We start from the raw sequence: 18,960 nt of genomic DNA, 5'->3' as shown, positions 1-18,960 counted from the left end.
CATTTGATAGATATGAGGTGATATCTCATTGAGTTTCTAATTTTCCTAAGGATTATTGATGTTAAGCATTGCTTCATAGATTCACATGTATATAAATGTTGGCCATTATTATGTCTTCTTTTGAGAAATGTCTCAAAATGAGTCCTTTGCCCATTTTTAATGGGTTGTTTGTTTTGTACTTTGAAGTTGTTTTAGTTCCTTATATATTTTGATTACTAACCCCTTATCACATGTACAGCTTACAAATATTTCTCCCATGGTACAAGTCGCCTCGTCACTCTGTTCATTTCCTTTGCTATGCGGAAGTTTTAGAGTTTGATATAATCCTGTTTGCTTATTTTTTATTGTTGTTGCTGTTGTTGCCTGAGCTTGTGGAGGCAAATCTAAAAAATCATTGCCCAGATCAAAGTCATATAATCTGTTCAGAGTTGTTTTTATATATGGTGTTAGATAAGAACCCAATTTCATTTTCCTCAACATGAAAATTCCATTTTCTTGTCACCCTGTTATTGGAGATTGTTCTTTTCCCATTTTGTATTCCTGGGGCCATTGTAAAAATCAATTGATCATAATCACACAGGTTCTTTTCTGGCCTCTCTGTTTTGTTTCATTGGTCAGTGTCTCTATTTTTTATCAGTATTCTGCTGTTTTAATTCCCATACCTATGTAATACAGTTTGAAGTCAGGTTATGTGGTATCTCCAGCTTTATTCTTTTGGCTCAAGATTGCCCTGGTTATTTGTCTCTCTCTCTCTCTCTCTCTCTCTCTCTCTCTCTCTCTCTCTCTCTCTCTGTGTGTGTGTGTGTGTGTGTGTGTGTTTCTGTATTAATTTTAGAGTTTATCTCTAAAAAAGTAAAATTGAAATTTTGGTAAAAAATTTAATGACTCTATTAATCTTTTGGGGGTAATACAGACATTTTAACAACATTAATTTTTCCAATCCCCGAACACAGAATTATCTTTCACAGTTTTCTCTTAAAAGCACATGCATGTGCACACGCACACACACTCACACACACAATAAAGGCAATCTTGAGCCAAAAGAGTGAAGCTGGAGACACCACACTACCTGACTTCAAACTGTATTTCAAAGCTAGGAATTAAAACAATATAATACTAATAAAAATAGACACATCAACCAATAAAACAATAGAGATGCCAGAAGAGAATCTATGCAATTCTGGGTTCTTTCCATATATTTGTGTCTTCCTCAATTTCCTTACCAAAATTATGTAGTATATGATATAGAGTATGAAAAAAATGAAATCATATAGAGTATGTTCTCTGGAATCAGACTAAAAATCAACTCCAGAAAGATAAATCCCGAATACTTAGAAACTAAACACTCCCTTTCTAAAACTCCAAGTATCAGGAGCTTCAGGTTTCCAGTTCAATGTGTAAGAACCTAGAAGTTGCTACCCCATCCTAGCAACAAGTAAAAAGCCAAAGGAACTGAAAAATCAAGAACTCTCCTCATCTCTATGGGGGAAAACCACTGTCATCCAAATTGGAAGGACAGACAGTCATATTACAAGAATCACGGATTGTTGGAACAGAAATCACTGAGTAAAAACCTCTGCAGAAACCGGTGCTGAAGTGGAGAAACCTGAATTAGTATTGATGACTTGCTGGAGGCTCAGTATGGACAAGGCTGAGACATAAGAACTCTAGGGGAACACAGTCATCAGTGTCTCCACACTTTTGTAATTTTTACCTCTAGAACCTTGACCAGATTCTCATATTGGATTTTGGAGAAAAGTCCCATATGCTGCTGGTAGGGGGAAGGGAAAACATTTAAAAATAGCTAAGGCAATAGAGTGTGATGTCTGGCTTCAGAAAGGAAACCTTCATTATGCCAGAGACTAAAAAGAGAATTAAATATGGGTGATGTTGAGAAAAGCAAGATTTTTGTTCAGAAGTGTGTCCCGTGCGGCACCACGGAAAAAGGAGGCAAGCACAAGACTGGGCCTAATTCCCATGGTATCTTTGGGCAGAAGATGGGTCAGGCTGTTGGATTCTCTTACACAAATGCCAATAAGAACAAAGGCATCACTTGGGGAGAGGACACACTAATGAAGCATTTGGAGAAATTCCAAGAAGTACATCCCTGGAACAAAAGTGATCTTTGCCGGCATTAAGAAGAAGGTAGAAAGGGCAGACTTGATAGCTTATCTCAAAAATGCTACTAATGAGTAATAGTTGGCCACTGCCCCATTAATTCAAAACAGAAATTTCCCATGAGTTTTTTATGTCTACCGTACTTTAAGAGATCTCATACACCAGAATTCAGATCATGAATGACCAACAGAATATTTTGTTGGGCAGTCCTGATTTAAAACTAAGACTGGCTTGTGGTTAAATGAATATGTTCAGTTTTTGAATTTTAGTAGTTATTCCAATTCAGTAAATTCTATTGCTGTTCACTCCTTCTAAATATATGTTAGACTTCATTAGTAATGTTCAACTTTTCACAAAGACTGTGAGTGCCATCTTAAAACTTACTGGAGATTGGTTTTATATTTAGATTTATATAACTGGTTATGTGAATATATTTAAATATGGGGGAAATTCCTTCACTGTCTCTGAACCAAGCAAGATTCACTTGTGTTTTGTATCCATTTGCCTCTTAAAGGCAAGGATTAAAGATAAATAAGGTAGCAATGTCTACTTCATATTTTTGGCCTTAAGTATGCCCATCTAATTAGAATTCCTTGTATTTAAAATGGTTCCTTTTACTTATTTAAAAGCATTTTAGTGTGGATTATGTGTAATATCAAAGATTATTTAACACTCCTCACATTTCATTGATCTGTAAAGTCACATGCTTTAAAAATAGTAGCAAGTTAAACTTCACTCTTGAATTCTTTACAATCTAAGTCAATCTAAGTTGTAATTTAGGATTGTCTTTAAACAGCATTCAGGAACATAAAACTGTAGAACTGCTGTGTATTTGTGATTCGAATGGTGCTTAAAGTAGAGGAGATACACACAAATTTTAAAACTATGTGTGATAATAAGACAAGATAATTAAAAAGAAAACCATAGATCATGAAATAAACAAAAGCTAAGGCACTCTGTTCTTCTTAGCAAGGTCTGCCCTCAGGAGAAACCAGCCTAACCTGCTGGTATTTTATGAGAGGCTAACTCACCTTGGAGAAGGGAAATACCCCACTTCAACCTTCTCCAACCAACCTGTCTCACCTAAGTGAAGGTGGCTGCGCAGCACATCTGAAGCCACAGTTCAGAGGCACAGGCCAGCTACAAGACTGAGACCTACTCACAAGCTGTAGAACATGCCCTTTCCCATCTTAACACAACATTACTGAAGGTATGTTTGTAACAGTACCTTTTACTCAGTACACTATGCCTGACTATTAAGAAAACATTGCATTGGTTCTGTTTATGTGATGGATTACATTTATTGATTTGCATATGTTGAACCAGTCTTGCATCCCAGGGATGAAACCATCTTGATCATGGCAGATAAGCTTTTGAATGTGCTGCTGATTCAGTTTGCCAGTATTTTATTGAGGATTTTCCCATCAATGTTCATCAGGGATATTGGCCTGAAATTTTCTTTTTTGTTGTGTCTCTGCCAGGTTTTCATATCATGATGATGCTTAACTCATAAAATGAGTTAGGGAGGATTCCCTCTTTTTCTATTGTTTGGAATAGTTTCAGAGGGAATGGTACTAGCTCCCCTTTGTACCTCTGGTAGCATTCGGCTGTGAATCCATCTGATCCTGTACATTTTTTGGTTGGTAGGCTATTAATAGCTGCCTCAATTTCAGAACTTGTTACTGATCTATTCGGGATTCGACTTCTTCCTGGTTTAGACTTGGGAGGGTGTATGTGTCCAGGAATTTATCCATCTCTTCTAGATTCTCTAGTTTATTTGTGCTGAGGTGTTTATAGTATTCTCTGATGGTAGTTTGTATTTCTGTGGGATCAGTGGTAATATCACCTTTATCATTTTTTATTGTGTCTATTTGATTCTTCTCTTTACTTCTTTATTAGTCTGGCTAGAGGTCTATCCATTTTGTTGAACATGATTATTGCAATAGATGCAGAAAAGGCCTTTGACAAAATTCAACACCCTTTCATGCTAAAAAACTCTCAATAAACTAGGTAGTGATGGAACATATCTCAAAATAATAAGCGCTATTTATGACAAGTCCACAACCAATATCATACTGAATGGGCAAAAAACAAAAAGCATTCCCTTTAAAACCCAGCACAAGACAAGGATGCCCTCTCTCACCACTCCTATTCAATATAGTATTGGAAGTTCTGACCAGGCAATCAGGCAAGAGAAAGAAATAAATGGTATTCAAATAGGAAGATAATAAGTCAAATTGTCTCTGTTTGCAGATGACATGATTGTATATTTAGAAAACCCCATTGTCTCAGCCCCAAATCTCCTTAAGCTGAGAAGCAATTCAGCAAAGTCTCAGGATAAAAATCAATGTACAAATATCACAAGGATTCTTATAAGAAATAATAGATAAACAGAGAGCCAAATCATGAGTGAACTCCCATTCACAATTGCTTCAAAGTGAATAAAATACCTAGGAATACAACTTACAAGGGATGTGAAGGACCGCTTCAAGGAGAACTACAAATCACTGCTCAAGGAAATCAGAGAGGACACAAACACATGGAAAAACATTCCATGCTAATGGATAGGAAAAATAAACATCATGAAAATGACTATAATGCCCCAAGTAATTTATAGATTCAATGCTATCCCCGTCCAGCTACCATTGACTTTCTTCACAGAATTGGAAAAAAAAAAAAAAAAAAAAAAAAAAAAAAAAAAAAAACCTACTTTAAACTTCATATTGAACCAAAAAAATCCCCACATAGTGAGGACAATCCTAAGGAAAAAGAACAAAGCTGGAGGCATCATGCTACCTTACTTCAAACTATACTACAAGGCTACAGTAACCAAACCAACATGGTACTAGTACCAAAACAGATATATAGACCAATGGAACAGAACAGAGGCCTCAGAAATAACAGCACACATCTACAATCATCTCATCTTTCACAAACCTGATAACAGTAAGCAATGGGGAAAGGATTCCCTATTTAATAAATAGTATTGGCAAAACTGGCTAGCCATATGCAGAACACTGAAACTGGACCCCTTCTTTACACCTTATACAAAAAATAACTCAAGATGGGTTAAAGATTTAAATAAAGACCTAAAACTATAAAAACCCTAGAAGAAAACTTAGGAAATACCATTCAAGACATAGGAATGAGCAAAGACTTCATTACCAAAATACAAAAAGCAATGACAACAAAAGCTAAAATTGACAAATGGGATCTTATTAAACTGAAGAGCTTCTGCACAGCAAAAAAGCCTATCATCAGAGTGAACAGGCCACCTACAGAATGGTAGAAAAATTTTGCAATCTATCCATCTGGCAAGGGACTAATATCTAGAATCTACAAAAAACTTAAACAAATTTACAATAAAAAAACAAACAACTCCATCAAAAAGTTGGTGAAGTATATGAACAGACACTTCCCAAAAGAAGACATTTATGCAGCCAACAGACATATGAAAAAATGCTCATCATCACTGCTCATTAGAGAAATGCAAATCAAAACCACAATGAGATACCATCTCACGCTAGTTACAATGGCAATCACTAAAAAGTCAGGAAAAAACACATCCTGGAGAGAATGTGGAGAACGCTTTTACACTGTTGGTGAGAGTGTAAATTAGTTCAACCATTGTGGAAGAGAGTGTGGTGATTCCTAAATGATCTAGAACCAGAAATACATTTCACCCAGCAATCCCATTACTGAGTATATACCCAAAGGGTTATAAATCATTCTACTATAAAGACACATGCACACGTATGTTTATTGTGGCACTGTTCACAATAGCAAAGACTTGGAACTAACCCAAATGTCCATCAATGATAGACAGGATAAAGAAAATGTGGCACATATACACCATGGAATACTATGCAGCCATAAAAAAGGATGAGTTCATGTCCTCATGTACATGGATGAAGCTGGAAACCATCATTCTCAGCAAAGTAACACAAGAACAGAAAATCAAACACCACATGTTCTCATTCATAAGTAGGAGCTGAACAATGAGAACGCATGGACACAGGGAGGGGGCATCACACACCAGGGCCTGTCAAGAGGTGGGGGGGTGGGGCAGGGGAGGGATAGTATTAGAAGGAATACCTAATTTAGATGACAAGTTGATGGATGCAGGAAACCACCATGGCACGTGTATACCTATGTAACAAACCTTCATGTTTTGCACATGTATCCCAGAACTTAAATTATAATAAAAACAATTTAAAAAAGAAAACATTGCAAACCACAATACAAGGAAAAAAGACATCACAGTTTACAGAGATAGGGCATGCATCACAACCAGGTGCAGATATGGCAGGAACATAGGATTTATTAGAACAGGCATTTGAAATAACTATGATTAATATGCCTCAAGCTTTAATAGATAAAATAGACCACATGCAAGAACAAATAAGTAATGTATGCAGAAAATGCAGATTCTAATAAAAAAGAAACGAATGAAATAGTATTTATCTAACACATAACAGTTTATTCAAAATAATAACAATGTATTAGATTCTATAGTATTATGTATAAGCAAAATGAGTAACAGCAATAATAGAAGGAAGGAGAGGCAGGAATTAGGAGGATTTTGTTATTATAAAATACACAACCTGTGAATCAGTGTAGTGTTATTTTGAAGGCAGACTTGGTTTAGTTGTAAACAGATTTTACAAGGTGTAGCGCTTCCACTAATAAAGTAAAAATATATATTACTGTTGTGCTAATAAGGAGAGAGAATGGAATTATGTTAAATGTTAAAACTACAAAATCTGTGAAACATGGAAGACTAAAATAAGAACAAAGAACAAGGGCAATAAATTCAGAAGGATAAGAAATATTGTAGATATTCATCCAACTGTATCAAAAACTATTTTTAACATCAGAGGTCTTAAATGTGCTTATTAAAAGCACATTATGGATGAAGAAATAAGACCAAATGATATGTTATCTGCAAGAAATCCTCTTTCAATGTTAAAGGCATACACGGATTAAAAGTGAATGAATGGAGAAAGATGTACCATACTAACACTAACCTAAAGAAAGCAGTAGTAGTTTTTATTGATTCCAGATGGAGCAGACTTCAATAAGGAAAGGTTTAGGGAAAAGGAGAGACATTAGACAATGGTAAATAAATTATCCAAAAGACATAACGATCCTTAGCATGTTTACACCTCATGAAAGAACATATAAATATGTAAGGCAATACTGATAGAATTTCAAGGAGAAATGGAAGAATCCACTATTATAGTTTATTTGCAAGGCTTTCACAAAATTTGAAATTCAATTAATGTATTACATCAAAACAACAGGCTAAAGAAGAAAAATCACATGACATATCAATAGATCTAGAAAACTCATCTGACACTCATGCATGATAAAAACTCTCAGTGAACTAGGAATAGATGGGGAACATCCTCAACTTGATAACAATTACCTACTAAACCAAGAGCTGATATCATACTTAAGGGTGGGAAATCCAAAATTTTCTACTAATATTATAAAAAAAGGAAAGATATCCTCGATCACATGTCAGGTAAGTTAATATAAAACTAACTAAATAAACAAAAAATCTATAAGAAGAAAACTATCAGGCTCTGATAAATCAAAGAAGAGCTAAATAAATGGAATATACTTCATGTTCATGGACAGGAAGACTCAATATTGTCTGGATGTCAGTTATTCCAAACTGGAGCTATAGATTAAATAAAATTCCAATCAAAATTCCAGCAAGTAATTTTGGATACTGACAAATTGATTCTAAAACATATATAGAGAGGCAAAAGACCCAGAATAGCCAACACAATATTGAAAAACAGGATGGAAGTTGAAGGATTAATACTATCAAACTTGAAGACATACTCTAAGCTACAGTCATAAAGACAGCGTGATTTTGGGAAAGAAACAGACATATAGATCAATGGAACAGAATAGAAAGCTTAGAAATAGACCCACATAAATATAGTCAACTAATTTTTGACTAAGGAGCAAAAAAATACAATGGAGAAAATATAGCCTTTTCAACAAATGATGCTGGAAAAATTGGACATCCACATGCAATGCAAAAAACAGAAAGAACTTAGACAGAAATCGTACACCCTTCACAAAAATTAATTCCAAATGGAACACAGCTCCAATTGTAAAACACAGTAATATAAAAACTTCCAGATGATAACACAGTACAAAGTCCAGATGACCTTCGCTTTGTCCATGACTTTTTAGATTCTATGCCAAAGGCATGATCCACAAAAGAAATGATTGATAAACTGGACCTTATTAAAATTAAAACTTTCTGCTCTATGAAAGACATTCTCAAGAGAGTGAAAAGACAAACTGCAGATTGGACAAAAATATTTGCAGACAACATATGAGGTAAAAGATGCTAATGAAAATATGCAAAGAACTGTTAAAACTCAATGATATCAAAACAAAAATTCCAATTAAAAATGGGCCAGAAACCTTAACAGACATCTTACCAAAAATATATATACAGATGAAAATAAGCATATGAAGATATGCCCCCCATTGTATATCATCAGGTAAATACAAATTAAAACAATAATAAGATACCACTACATGCGTATTAGAATGGTCCAAATCCAGAACATGGACAACAACAGATATTGGTGAGATTGTGGAGCAAAAGCAACTTTCATGCACAGGTGATGGAGATGGAAAGTTCTACAATTACTTTGGAAGACAGTTCGGCAGTTTTAAAAAAACTAAACACTCTTTTGCCGTATGATCTAGAAATAACACTCTATGATATTACCCAAAGAAGTTGAAAACTTATGTCCACTCAAAACCTGAATATGGATGTTTAGAACAGTTTTGTTTATAATTTATGAAACATGGAAGCAACAAAGACGTCTGTCTGCAAGTGAATGGATCAATGAACTGTTATACAGCCAGAAAATTGAATATTGTTCCGTATTAAAAAGAAATCAGTTATTAAGTCATGAAAAGACATGGAGGAAACTTAAAGTCATATCACTAAGTAAAATAAGTCAATGTGAAAAAGGTAACTATTGTATGATACAACTATATGACATTTTGAAAAAAGCAAAACTATGGAGACAAGTTTGAAAAATGAGTGGTTTCTTGGGGTTGGGGGAAGGTAGGGGTGAATAGGAAGAGCACTAAAGATGTTTAGGGTAGTGAAATGACTATGATACTATAATGGCAGATACCTGCCACTATACATATCAAAGCCCATAACATACGCAACACCAAGAGTGAACTCTAATGTAAACCATGGATTCTGGGTGATAATGATGTGTCACGGTAAATTTATCAGCTATAACTAATGTGCCACTCTAGGGGGGGATGTTGACTACAGAGGGGGCTGTGCTTGTGTTGGGACAGGTGGTATACAGGAAATCTTTGTATCCTACATGCAACTTTGCTGTGAACTTAAAACTGCTCTGAAAACCTAAAGTCTATTTAAAAAAGGAAAGGAAAAAAAATCCATTTGTCAAATCGAAAGACTTAAAGGAAATAAAAACATATTGAACTGATGAAAATAGAAACACAAGATGTCAGAATTTTGGGGATGCAGCAAATGCAGTGTTAACAAGGAAATTATAGAACTAAATCCTATATTAGAAAGGACATTTCAAATCAGAAATCTAAAATATTACCTCAAAAAATTTAAAAATAAGAGCAATATAAAAGTCAAAGCAACTAAAAAATAGGCAAATATTAAAAGAGCAGAATTCATTGAATGGATTACAGACCACAATATAACAATCAGTAAAAATTACTGTGGTTCTTTGAAAAGCCTCTAGCAGAGTTAACAGAAAAATAGAGAGAAGGCACCAAAAAAATAATAATATAACAATATTGTCAGAACATGGGCAAGAAACAGGAAGAGAAATCTCCTTAACAAAGAGGATATAACATATATAGCTAGCTAATAGGCATATAAAAAGTTGTTCATCACTATCAGACTTGAGGGAAATGTAAATGAAGACTATGATGAGCAGAACCAAAATTTTAAGTGAAAATACCCCAACCTAGCAGGGATGTAGAGAAACGGGATCTTTTATAATTATTGGTAGAATATAAAATGTTATCTATATTCTGTAGCCACTATAGAATATAATTTGGAATTTTATTTAAAACTAAACAAACATTTTCTATTCTATGGTGCAATTTGCACTTCTGGGCATTTATCCCAGAGAAATAAAAGCTTACGTCCACACAAGAACATCCACACTACAATTGCTTTGCTCCTGTGATGGTATGTTAGCTTACTGCTCACAAGTCGTGGTTATAGAGATTATACAATAGTTAGCAAAAGCCCTGCTTTCAGTTCTTACACAATTTTATGTCAGCAGAGGTAATGTTCAGGTGATATGCACAAGTACGGCTAAACAATTATGTAGGTCTGGCCAACATTCTGATTGGCTAGCATTATTTGTTGTTTAAATAGTCGTCATATTTTACTGGATATTTTCAGTATTACCCATGGAGATATTATTTTCTTTTATTTTATAAAGAGAGATGCTGACTTTAAAGAATTTCAACAACTCACCAAATGTCATAATCTCATTATTTTTAAGACTACTTTTTCTCTATTCTATAATTACTTCCTATCAATTTGAGAATTTCACTCAACCAAATATCTTTTCTTACACTACCTCTTAATGAATTACATATGAGAGAAAACTTTAAAACACAAAAATTACAAGAATGAATAATACTTATCAGCTGATAGGTAATTTCTAGTAAACTTGTCAGTATAATTAATTGCATGTATAATACATGCTACACTAAATTAACATCTAAATACCATAGTTAGTAGCTATTAAATTACATTTATCACTCTTGTTCCTTTGCAAAGGGTTTGTTGACTCATGAAAAAGTGTTGGGGTAAGTAACTGAATACTATGCTGCTGTCAGCAGCTGGTGGTTGAGGTTCCCCATCAGAATAAATGCCAGAATAATACAGAACTGACAATATTAACATCTTTCACCAGTATTAAAATTTGGCTGGGCTTTGAAAGATTAAGAAATATACAAAGAGCTAAAGGTAAAACATTTTTGACAAGAGTAATGCATTCTTTGATATTATCGGAATAAATGGTTGGCACAAAGTAAATGATTGATCAGTGGTAGCTGAGGTGGGAGAAGAGGAGTAGTAGCGAGAAGTGGAGAAAGGGCCGGTGCAGAGATCGGTCTATATTCAGGGAAGAGGTTGTGTTAGAATTCTAAGTTAAAAATTTATGAGGCATGTAAAGTAAAGGGAGTGGAAGAAGTTATCAAAGCATTTGTCTAAACTGATGGGAGACAAAGTGAGGCGACCCCCTGGAAACATCAATGCATGCAGTGGCAAGGGAGCTCGCTGTAGAAACGATACAGTTCCCACATTACATAACCTGTGAGCTAGGAAGAGGCAGAAAAGACAAGTCCAAAGACAAGTAAGAGACAAGAATGGGACATCTCCAGAGATACTCAGACAAAAAGTTAAGGAAAACAGTTAAGAGAAAAGCAGAAGATACATAAGGCTAAAATGAGTCACCTTGTTAAAAGAAGGAGAGCAGTGTTACAGGACACTTTGCCTATAATATCATCAAGGGACATTCCTGGGAAGGTTCTGAATGTCAGGCTAAGGCTCCTTATCCCTGAATTTAATAAGTAAAGGGGTATAATAGAAACATGGTAATTTTAATTCATAGTTGAAAAATTATATTGAGCTTTCATGTTCATAGACATAATTTTTCATTTTGTATTTGTTATTTATCCTTTTCCCCATCTGAGATAATGCATTTATAATTCATTCTAATGCAAACATTGTTATTGTCAATTTTATATTAAGATAATAAAAAGGCAGATTTATGAATGTATAAAAATATATATGAATAAAATGTAAATATATAAAATTATGTAAATATGAAGTCAGATTTTTACAAAGTATTTTTAATTATTATTTAGAATGAAACCACCAAAGGACTGCTTTAGTTCCCAGGATGTTATTTTAGTTTGACACAAATGCAGTTCATAAGGAATTAAAACTAAGAAATGCAATTAGTTTTGTGTAATTTATTTTAAGTGCTGCCTTTAAGTGAAAATTTGCCAATAAAATCTTAAAGTAAGTTTATTCTTCTGGACATGAGGGATATTTCAAGATGAGCAGAGAATGTGTGTTTTTGCTCTTGTGATTCCCCAAAGGTTTCCCCTCTTTGTTCCTTAATGACATTAATGTGGTTTAGAGGGGTTATATGATGAATTTCTTGGGTTTACCTTTGCTTCAATCTGTTTAGTATCTGGATTCTGAAACAAAAATTTGATTTTGCTCTTGCCATCATCTGAAGAACCTTTAAGCTGAGAGAACTTATACCTCCAAAGGATAGCCTAAAGGGAAAAAAAGAAACAATGTAAGTCAATGGAATTAATATCTGCTTTCAAATCAAGAAACTGTTCTTTTTTAAATGGTAAAAGTTAATCATACAAAGTTAGTACTATGTCCCAATATTTTAAAATGAAATTTTAAAATGTTAACATTTGTGATTCAATATTATCATTTAATTTTTAGAAACATTTTTCCATGAAATAATTATTGCGAAAATACATAAAAATAAATTGCTTTTAGTATCCTGTCTTACGTGCATGGTCAATAAGAACTGTATGTTTCATGGAGTCCTTTTCAATAGAAGTGACAAGGTGATTTTGAATTGATCATTCTGGAGCTTTATCTTGAAGTTCAACTAATAACCTTATCTTTGTTAAGTTGACATATTAGCTTGAATAAACACTTGTGACAAAAGCTGACACGGTACTTTCATGAGATTCAGAATAAGCATTTTATAGAGCCATCCGCATCAGTCTATAGTATCTTGGAAAGTAGAGAGGCCTCTTTCAGAAACATATTCTACAAATGTAATTCCCTGAAGCAGAAAGTAACAGAAATCTGTTGCCTTTCCAAATAACAAAAAAGGATATATACAAGATTAAATTGGCAATAAGTGGGAATTGTCTGTAACAATTTTTTGTCTATCCTATATCATAAATCATATTTCCTGGGAGTAGGTGCAGCACTTCGCTCTTTGGTACGTCCTGAAACTAAAATCATGCATGTCCAAAGTAAAATACCAAAGATATAAATCATTAAAGAAAATTGTATATGTGTGTTCAAACACGATCACCTGCCATGTAGTTTTTTTTACCTTATCTTAGCATACGTTCACCTCATTAAATATGTGATAGAAAATGCTTTTACAAATTATTGTTTCAAATATTTTTAAAATGATTTCTTGTGGTTTCTAAATAGATCAGCAAAACATAGCTGATATAGTCAAATATTTTCTGAGTACAGTCCTATGTAAGCTATTGTCTCTGATGAAATAGTAAAGAAACAACAGAGTATATGTCTCACATCTTTTTCAGAATAAAATCTGATAGATAAAAGCATATATGGGCATACCTCGGGGTATATACAGGCATACCTCAGGACTTTTGTGGATTTTGTTCCGGACCACCATGAAACAGCAAGTATTGAAATAAAGTGAGTCACAGAAATTGTTTGGTTTCCCAATGCACATACGAATTATGTTTGTTACAATCCTGTAGTCCATTAAGTGCACAATGACATTAAGCCTAAAAAACAATGGATATGCCTTAATTAAAATATACTTTATTACTAAAAAATGCTAGGAGCCATTCGAGTCTTCAGTAAGCCATAGTCCTTTTGTTAGTGGAGGGGGTTGCCTTGATGCTGATGGCTGCTGACTCATCAGGATGGTGATTTGTGGTGGTTGGGGTAGCTGTGACAATTTCTCAGAATAAGACAGCAATGAAGTCTGCTGCATCGATTCTCTTTCATGAAATATTTCTCTGTAGTCTGCAATACAGCCTAATAGCATTTTACCCACACAATTTCTGAATTGGAGTCAATTCACTCAAATTCTGCTGCTGTTTATCGACTAAATTAATGTAATATTCTAAATACTTTGTTGTCATTTCAACAATATTCACAGCATTTTCACAAAGGGTAGATTCCATCTGAAGAAACTACTTTCTTTGCTCCTGCATAAGAAGAAACTGCTCACTCACTAAAGTTTTATCATGAGGTTGCAATAATTCAGTCACATCTTGAAGGCTCCACTTATAATTTTAGTTTTCTTGTTATTTCCACTGCATTTGCATTTCCTTCTTTCACTGAAGTCCTGAACCTCTCCAAGTCTCCTATGAGGGTTAGAATTGATTTAACTTATTCCAAATTCCTATTAATGTTGATATTTTGACCTCCTCCCATGAATCATAGATATTATAATGGCATCTAAAATTGTGAATCCTTTCCGGAAAGTTTTTAATTGACTGCCAAGATCCATCAGAGGAGTCACTTTATCTATGGTATCTATAGACATACAGAGTGCCTTTCTTAAATGATAAAACTTGAAAGTTGAAAATACTCCTTGATTCATGGACTGCAGAATGGATATTGTGTTAGCAGACAGGAAGACATTAGCCTCCTTACACACCTCCGTCAGAGTTCTTGGATGATTTGGTACATTTTTAGTGAGCCGTATTATTTTGAAAGGAATTGTCTCCTTGAGGCAGTGGGTGTCAATAGTGGGCTTAACATATTCAGTAAACCATGCTGTAAACATGTAAAAAAATATTGTCTTACACAGCTTGGGCAACGTGATGAAACCCTGTCTACAAAAAAGACAAAAAGTTAGCTGGGCTTGGTGGCATGTGCCTGTAGGTCCAGCTACCTGGGAGACTGAGATGGGAGAATTTAATGTTCCATTTAGAGCACAGGTAGAGTAGATTTAGCATAATTCTTAAGGGTCATAGGATGTTTACAATGGTAAATGAGAATTGGCTACACGTTAGTCACCAGCTGCAATGGTCCCAACAAGAGGGGCAGCCAGTCCTGTGAAGTTTTGAAGCCAGACATTGACTTCTCCTCTCTAGCTATGAAAGTTTTAGATGGCATTTTCCTCCAATATAAGGCTGTTTTATCTACACTGAAAATCTGTTGTTTAGTGTAGCCACCTTTATCAATGATCTTAGCTAGATCTTCTGGATAACTTGCTTTAGCTTCTCCATCAGCACTTGCTGCTTCACGTTGTACTTTTATGGTATAGAGATGGCTTCTCTCCTTAAACCTCATGAACCAACTTATGCCAGCTTCAACCTTTTCTTCTTCAGCTTCTTCATCTTTATCAGCTTTCATAGACCTGAAAAGAAAGCCTTCCCCTAGATTAGGCTTCGGCTAAAGGGAATGTTGTGGCTAGTTTGATCTATCCATACTATAAAAACTTTCTCCACATCAGCAAGAAAGCTGTTTCACTTTCTTATCATGCATGTGTTCCCTGGAGTAGCACTATTACATTTCTTCAAGAACTTTTCCTTTGCATTCACAACTTGCTTAACTGTTTGTCACAGGAGGCCCAGCTTTTAGCTTATCTCTGTTTTCAACACGCCTTTCTCACCAAGCGTAATCATTTCTAGATTTTGATTTAAAGTAAGAGGCATGTGAGTCTTTCACTTGAATGCTTAGAAAGGCCATTGCAGGATTATTAATTAGCTTGATTTTCAAATTATTGTGTCTGTGGGAATAGGGAGGCACAAGTACAGGGAGAGAGGTGGGGAGCAGTTGGTCAGTGGAGCAGTCAGAACACACTTTTTTTGGTTAAAATTGTTCACCATCTTATATGGGCACAGTTCATGGTGCTCCAAAATAATTACAATAATAACATGAAATATTACTAATTACAGGTCACCATAACAAATATAATTTTAAAAAGCTTTGAAATTTTGTAAGCATTACCAAAATGTGACACAGAGATACAAAGTCAGCACACGCTGTTGGAAAAACAGCCGATAGAGTGGCTCAATGCAGGGTTGCCAGAAACCTGCAATTTGTGAAAGACAGTATACATGAAGGATGATAAAGCAAAGTATGATAACATGAGGTATGCCTGTAAATTGCCACTTATGTCAATACATTCACACTGTCATATGAAGAGAAAGTTATAGTTAAACATTTCATGAATACGAATTTTAATATATCACCAGTGATCCTTAAAACCCAGATTTCTTAAGGTCCTAGCCTCTTTAAGCAGAGTTTATAATGAGAAAGTACTACCCCCTCACCCAGCAAAACATAAAGTAATTCCTGGTAAAATGCCTGTTCTCTAAGATTCTCTCACACTGGCACTGAGAAAATGAGATTGGTAAAGGTTCCAGTAAATACATTTAAGGGTAAATGAAAAGGAGTGAGAACATGTTTATCTCCAGCCAACATACCAAAATTCCTTCCAGAAGTCTATAAGGATTTTTGACTATGCCCCATCATCCAATATCACAGTAGCATGTTTAGATAGCATACAATCTGCAGAAGAGCAAAAGCACTAAAAAAAAAATAAACTTGCATTTGTTGTTTGACTACATAATGACATTGAACCCATATCTCCAACTATAGTAAATAGTCATATGCATAACTTTTCCTAGTGGTAATATTTTCAGTTTAGATATTACAAGTTTATAATTAGGAGACATTACCCATGGTCTCCATTTGGACATTTGTATTCTAATGGTGACAGGTAACAATGCCAGACAAAAAAATTGCAACTTTCATCTTCAACTCAATAAAGTGTGTGTGTGTGTGTGTGTGTGTGTGTGTGTGTGTGTGTGTGTGTGTTTTATCTTGGTATATGGGGAATAAATGTACCTTACATTAAAAAAATATTGTCTTACACAGCTTGGGCAATGTGATGAAACCCTGTCTACAAAAAAGACAAAAAGTTAGCTGGGCTTGGTGGCATGTGCCTGTAGGTCCAGCTACCTGGGAGACTGAGATGGGAGAATCACCTGAACCCAGTGGTTGACACTACAGTGAGATGTGATCATGCCACTGCACTATAGAGTGAGCCCTGTCAGAAAGAGAGAAATAGTAAAAGAGAGGAAGGAAGGAAGGGAGGAAGGGAGGAAGGGAGAAAGGGAGGAAGGAAGGAAGGAAGGAAGGAAGGAAGGAAGGAAGGAAGGAAGGAAGGAAGGAAGGAAGGAAGGGAGGGAGGGAGGGAGGGAGGGAGGGAGGGAGGGAGGGAGGCAGGGAGGGAGGGAGGGAGGCAGGGAGGGAGGAGTGAAAATTTTTGTGTTTGAACAATTATAATATTGTCATTTTTCTTCTACAAATTAATACTAAAACAAGATCAAAATGTAAGAATTAAAGTGACAACAGAAATAAAACAGAAATTCAACATGGAGATTATATAAAATAATAGAATGTTACCTTAATTGTATAACTAATACATAAGATAAGCATATGATAAGGTAGAATCCTAGTCCCCAGTTTACTCTATATGTGCTCTTAAATATTAATTTTTATATGCCAATTTTTTAAAAGCAAATCACTCATGCACACAAAACACTTGTAGTATTTATGCTAGATTTTTGAGGTACCCTTAGTTTGACAAATGTGGAGGAATATGAGTACCGTGCTCAAGGAAAAGTTTAAGTCCATGATCTGAACAATTCTACTAGTTTAGTGCATCATTTCAGAAAGATGCAACGAGGAATTACTGCAACATAATCCTTCATTACTGAAGTCAATATTTTCTGCTATCCTCTTTCGGGAGACACTTTTCCAATTTATATGGGCCTACAGTGCATTATAATACTTTCCCAGATTTGTAGCTCCAAGAATTCCTGAGGTGGGGCATTAATCTGGAGCTAATAGTTTTATAAGGAAATTCATTGCTTACTAGATCAAAATTCCTTCCGGAAGTCTATAAGGATTTTTGACTATGCCCCATCATCCAATATCACAGTAGTATGTTTAGATAGCATACAATCTGCAGAAGAGCAAAAGCACTAAAAAAAAAAAAAAAAAACTTGCATTTGTTGTTTGACTACATAATGACATTGAACCCATCCTACAAGTCTAAAGATGTTTTGCAGGGAAATATTATATATTAGATATACATATGTTCATGTTATTTACAATATCTATATATGTAAATATAGATATTATACATATATATGACTTAAAAATATTAAGACAATCAGAAAGTTCATACCCACCCCACACCCAGTTTGCCCAATTATTGATATCTGTGTGGTGTCTTGTCACAGTTAATGAACTAATATCAGAAGATTGTTAAGTAGGGTCATTATTTATTTAGATTTCTTTAGTTTTATCCTAATGTCTTTTTCCATTATGGTGCCGTGTTACATTTATTCAGTGTGACTTCTTAGGCTCCACTTGGCTGTGACAGGTTCTCAGTTCCTTATCAGACTGTACTTGACAACTTTGAGGAGTCCTGTCAGGTATTTTGTAGACTAGCCCCTATTGTAATGTTTTCAATGTTTTTCTCATGAATAGATGGGCCGAAGATTTTCTTTAAACCAAAAAGGACTCACAGTTTTTTGTCAATGATGCCAGTGGATATCCCTGAGAGGTTTTCATTTAAGGCAGGCATGTGATTTGAGTGTGATGTGTTGTGTGTTCGCTCAACTGGGGTAGGTGGTCTTAACACAATTTGATAGGTTATTTCAACATAGACCTATGTGAAGAAAAGCAGACTTTTAAAGTACTGAAACTCCATATCTTGATTACTTTATTGCTAAAACATTTGTATAAGAACAGTCAAAATTAAGTAAAATATACTCATGTATTTTTATATTGCCTATAATTGCTTCTTTTCTAATTTCAAATTATTATTTAACATTAACAATTATAAAAATAAAAAGAATATTTGCATTTTCTTTTGGTGTGGTAAAATATAAATAATATAAAATTTAGCATCATAATGATTTTTACATGTATGATTCAAGAACGTAAAATACATTCACAATGTTGTGCAATCATTACCACTAGCCGTTTCCAGAATATTTCTT

General features: G+C 34.7%; 1 protein-coding gene and 1 pseudogene across 1 annotated transcript in view; one reads left to right on the top strand and one right to left on the bottom strand.

Annotated features, from left to right (window-relative positions):
• The window catches only part of SNTG1 (syntrophin gamma 1), an 879,206-nt gene that overhangs the window by 28,793 nt on the left and 831,453 nt on the right, over positions 1 to 18,960 (bottom strand). The window contains exon 18 of the mRNA XM_028852663.2: positions 12,355 to 12,465. Coding sequence (XP_028708496.1) covers positions 12,355 to 12,465 — 111 coding nt within the window. The remainder of the gene's footprint in view (positions 1 to 12,354; positions 12,466 to 18,960) is intronic.
• LOC709679 (cytochrome c pseudogene) lies at positions 1,881 to 2,196 on the top strand (annotated as a pseudogene).

The sequence above is a fragment of the Macaca mulatta genome, chromosome 8 (assembly GCF_049350105.2).
Source record: "Macaca mulatta isolate MMU2019108-1 chromosome 8, T2T-MMU8v2.0, whole genome shotgun sequence".
NCBI classification, from domain to species: domain Eukaryota; kingdom Metazoa; phylum Chordata; class Mammalia; order Primates; family Cercopithecidae; genus Macaca; species Macaca mulatta.
Note: the sequence above shows the minus strand (reverse complement) of the source record. Positions and strands in the feature narration are given on the sequence as shown.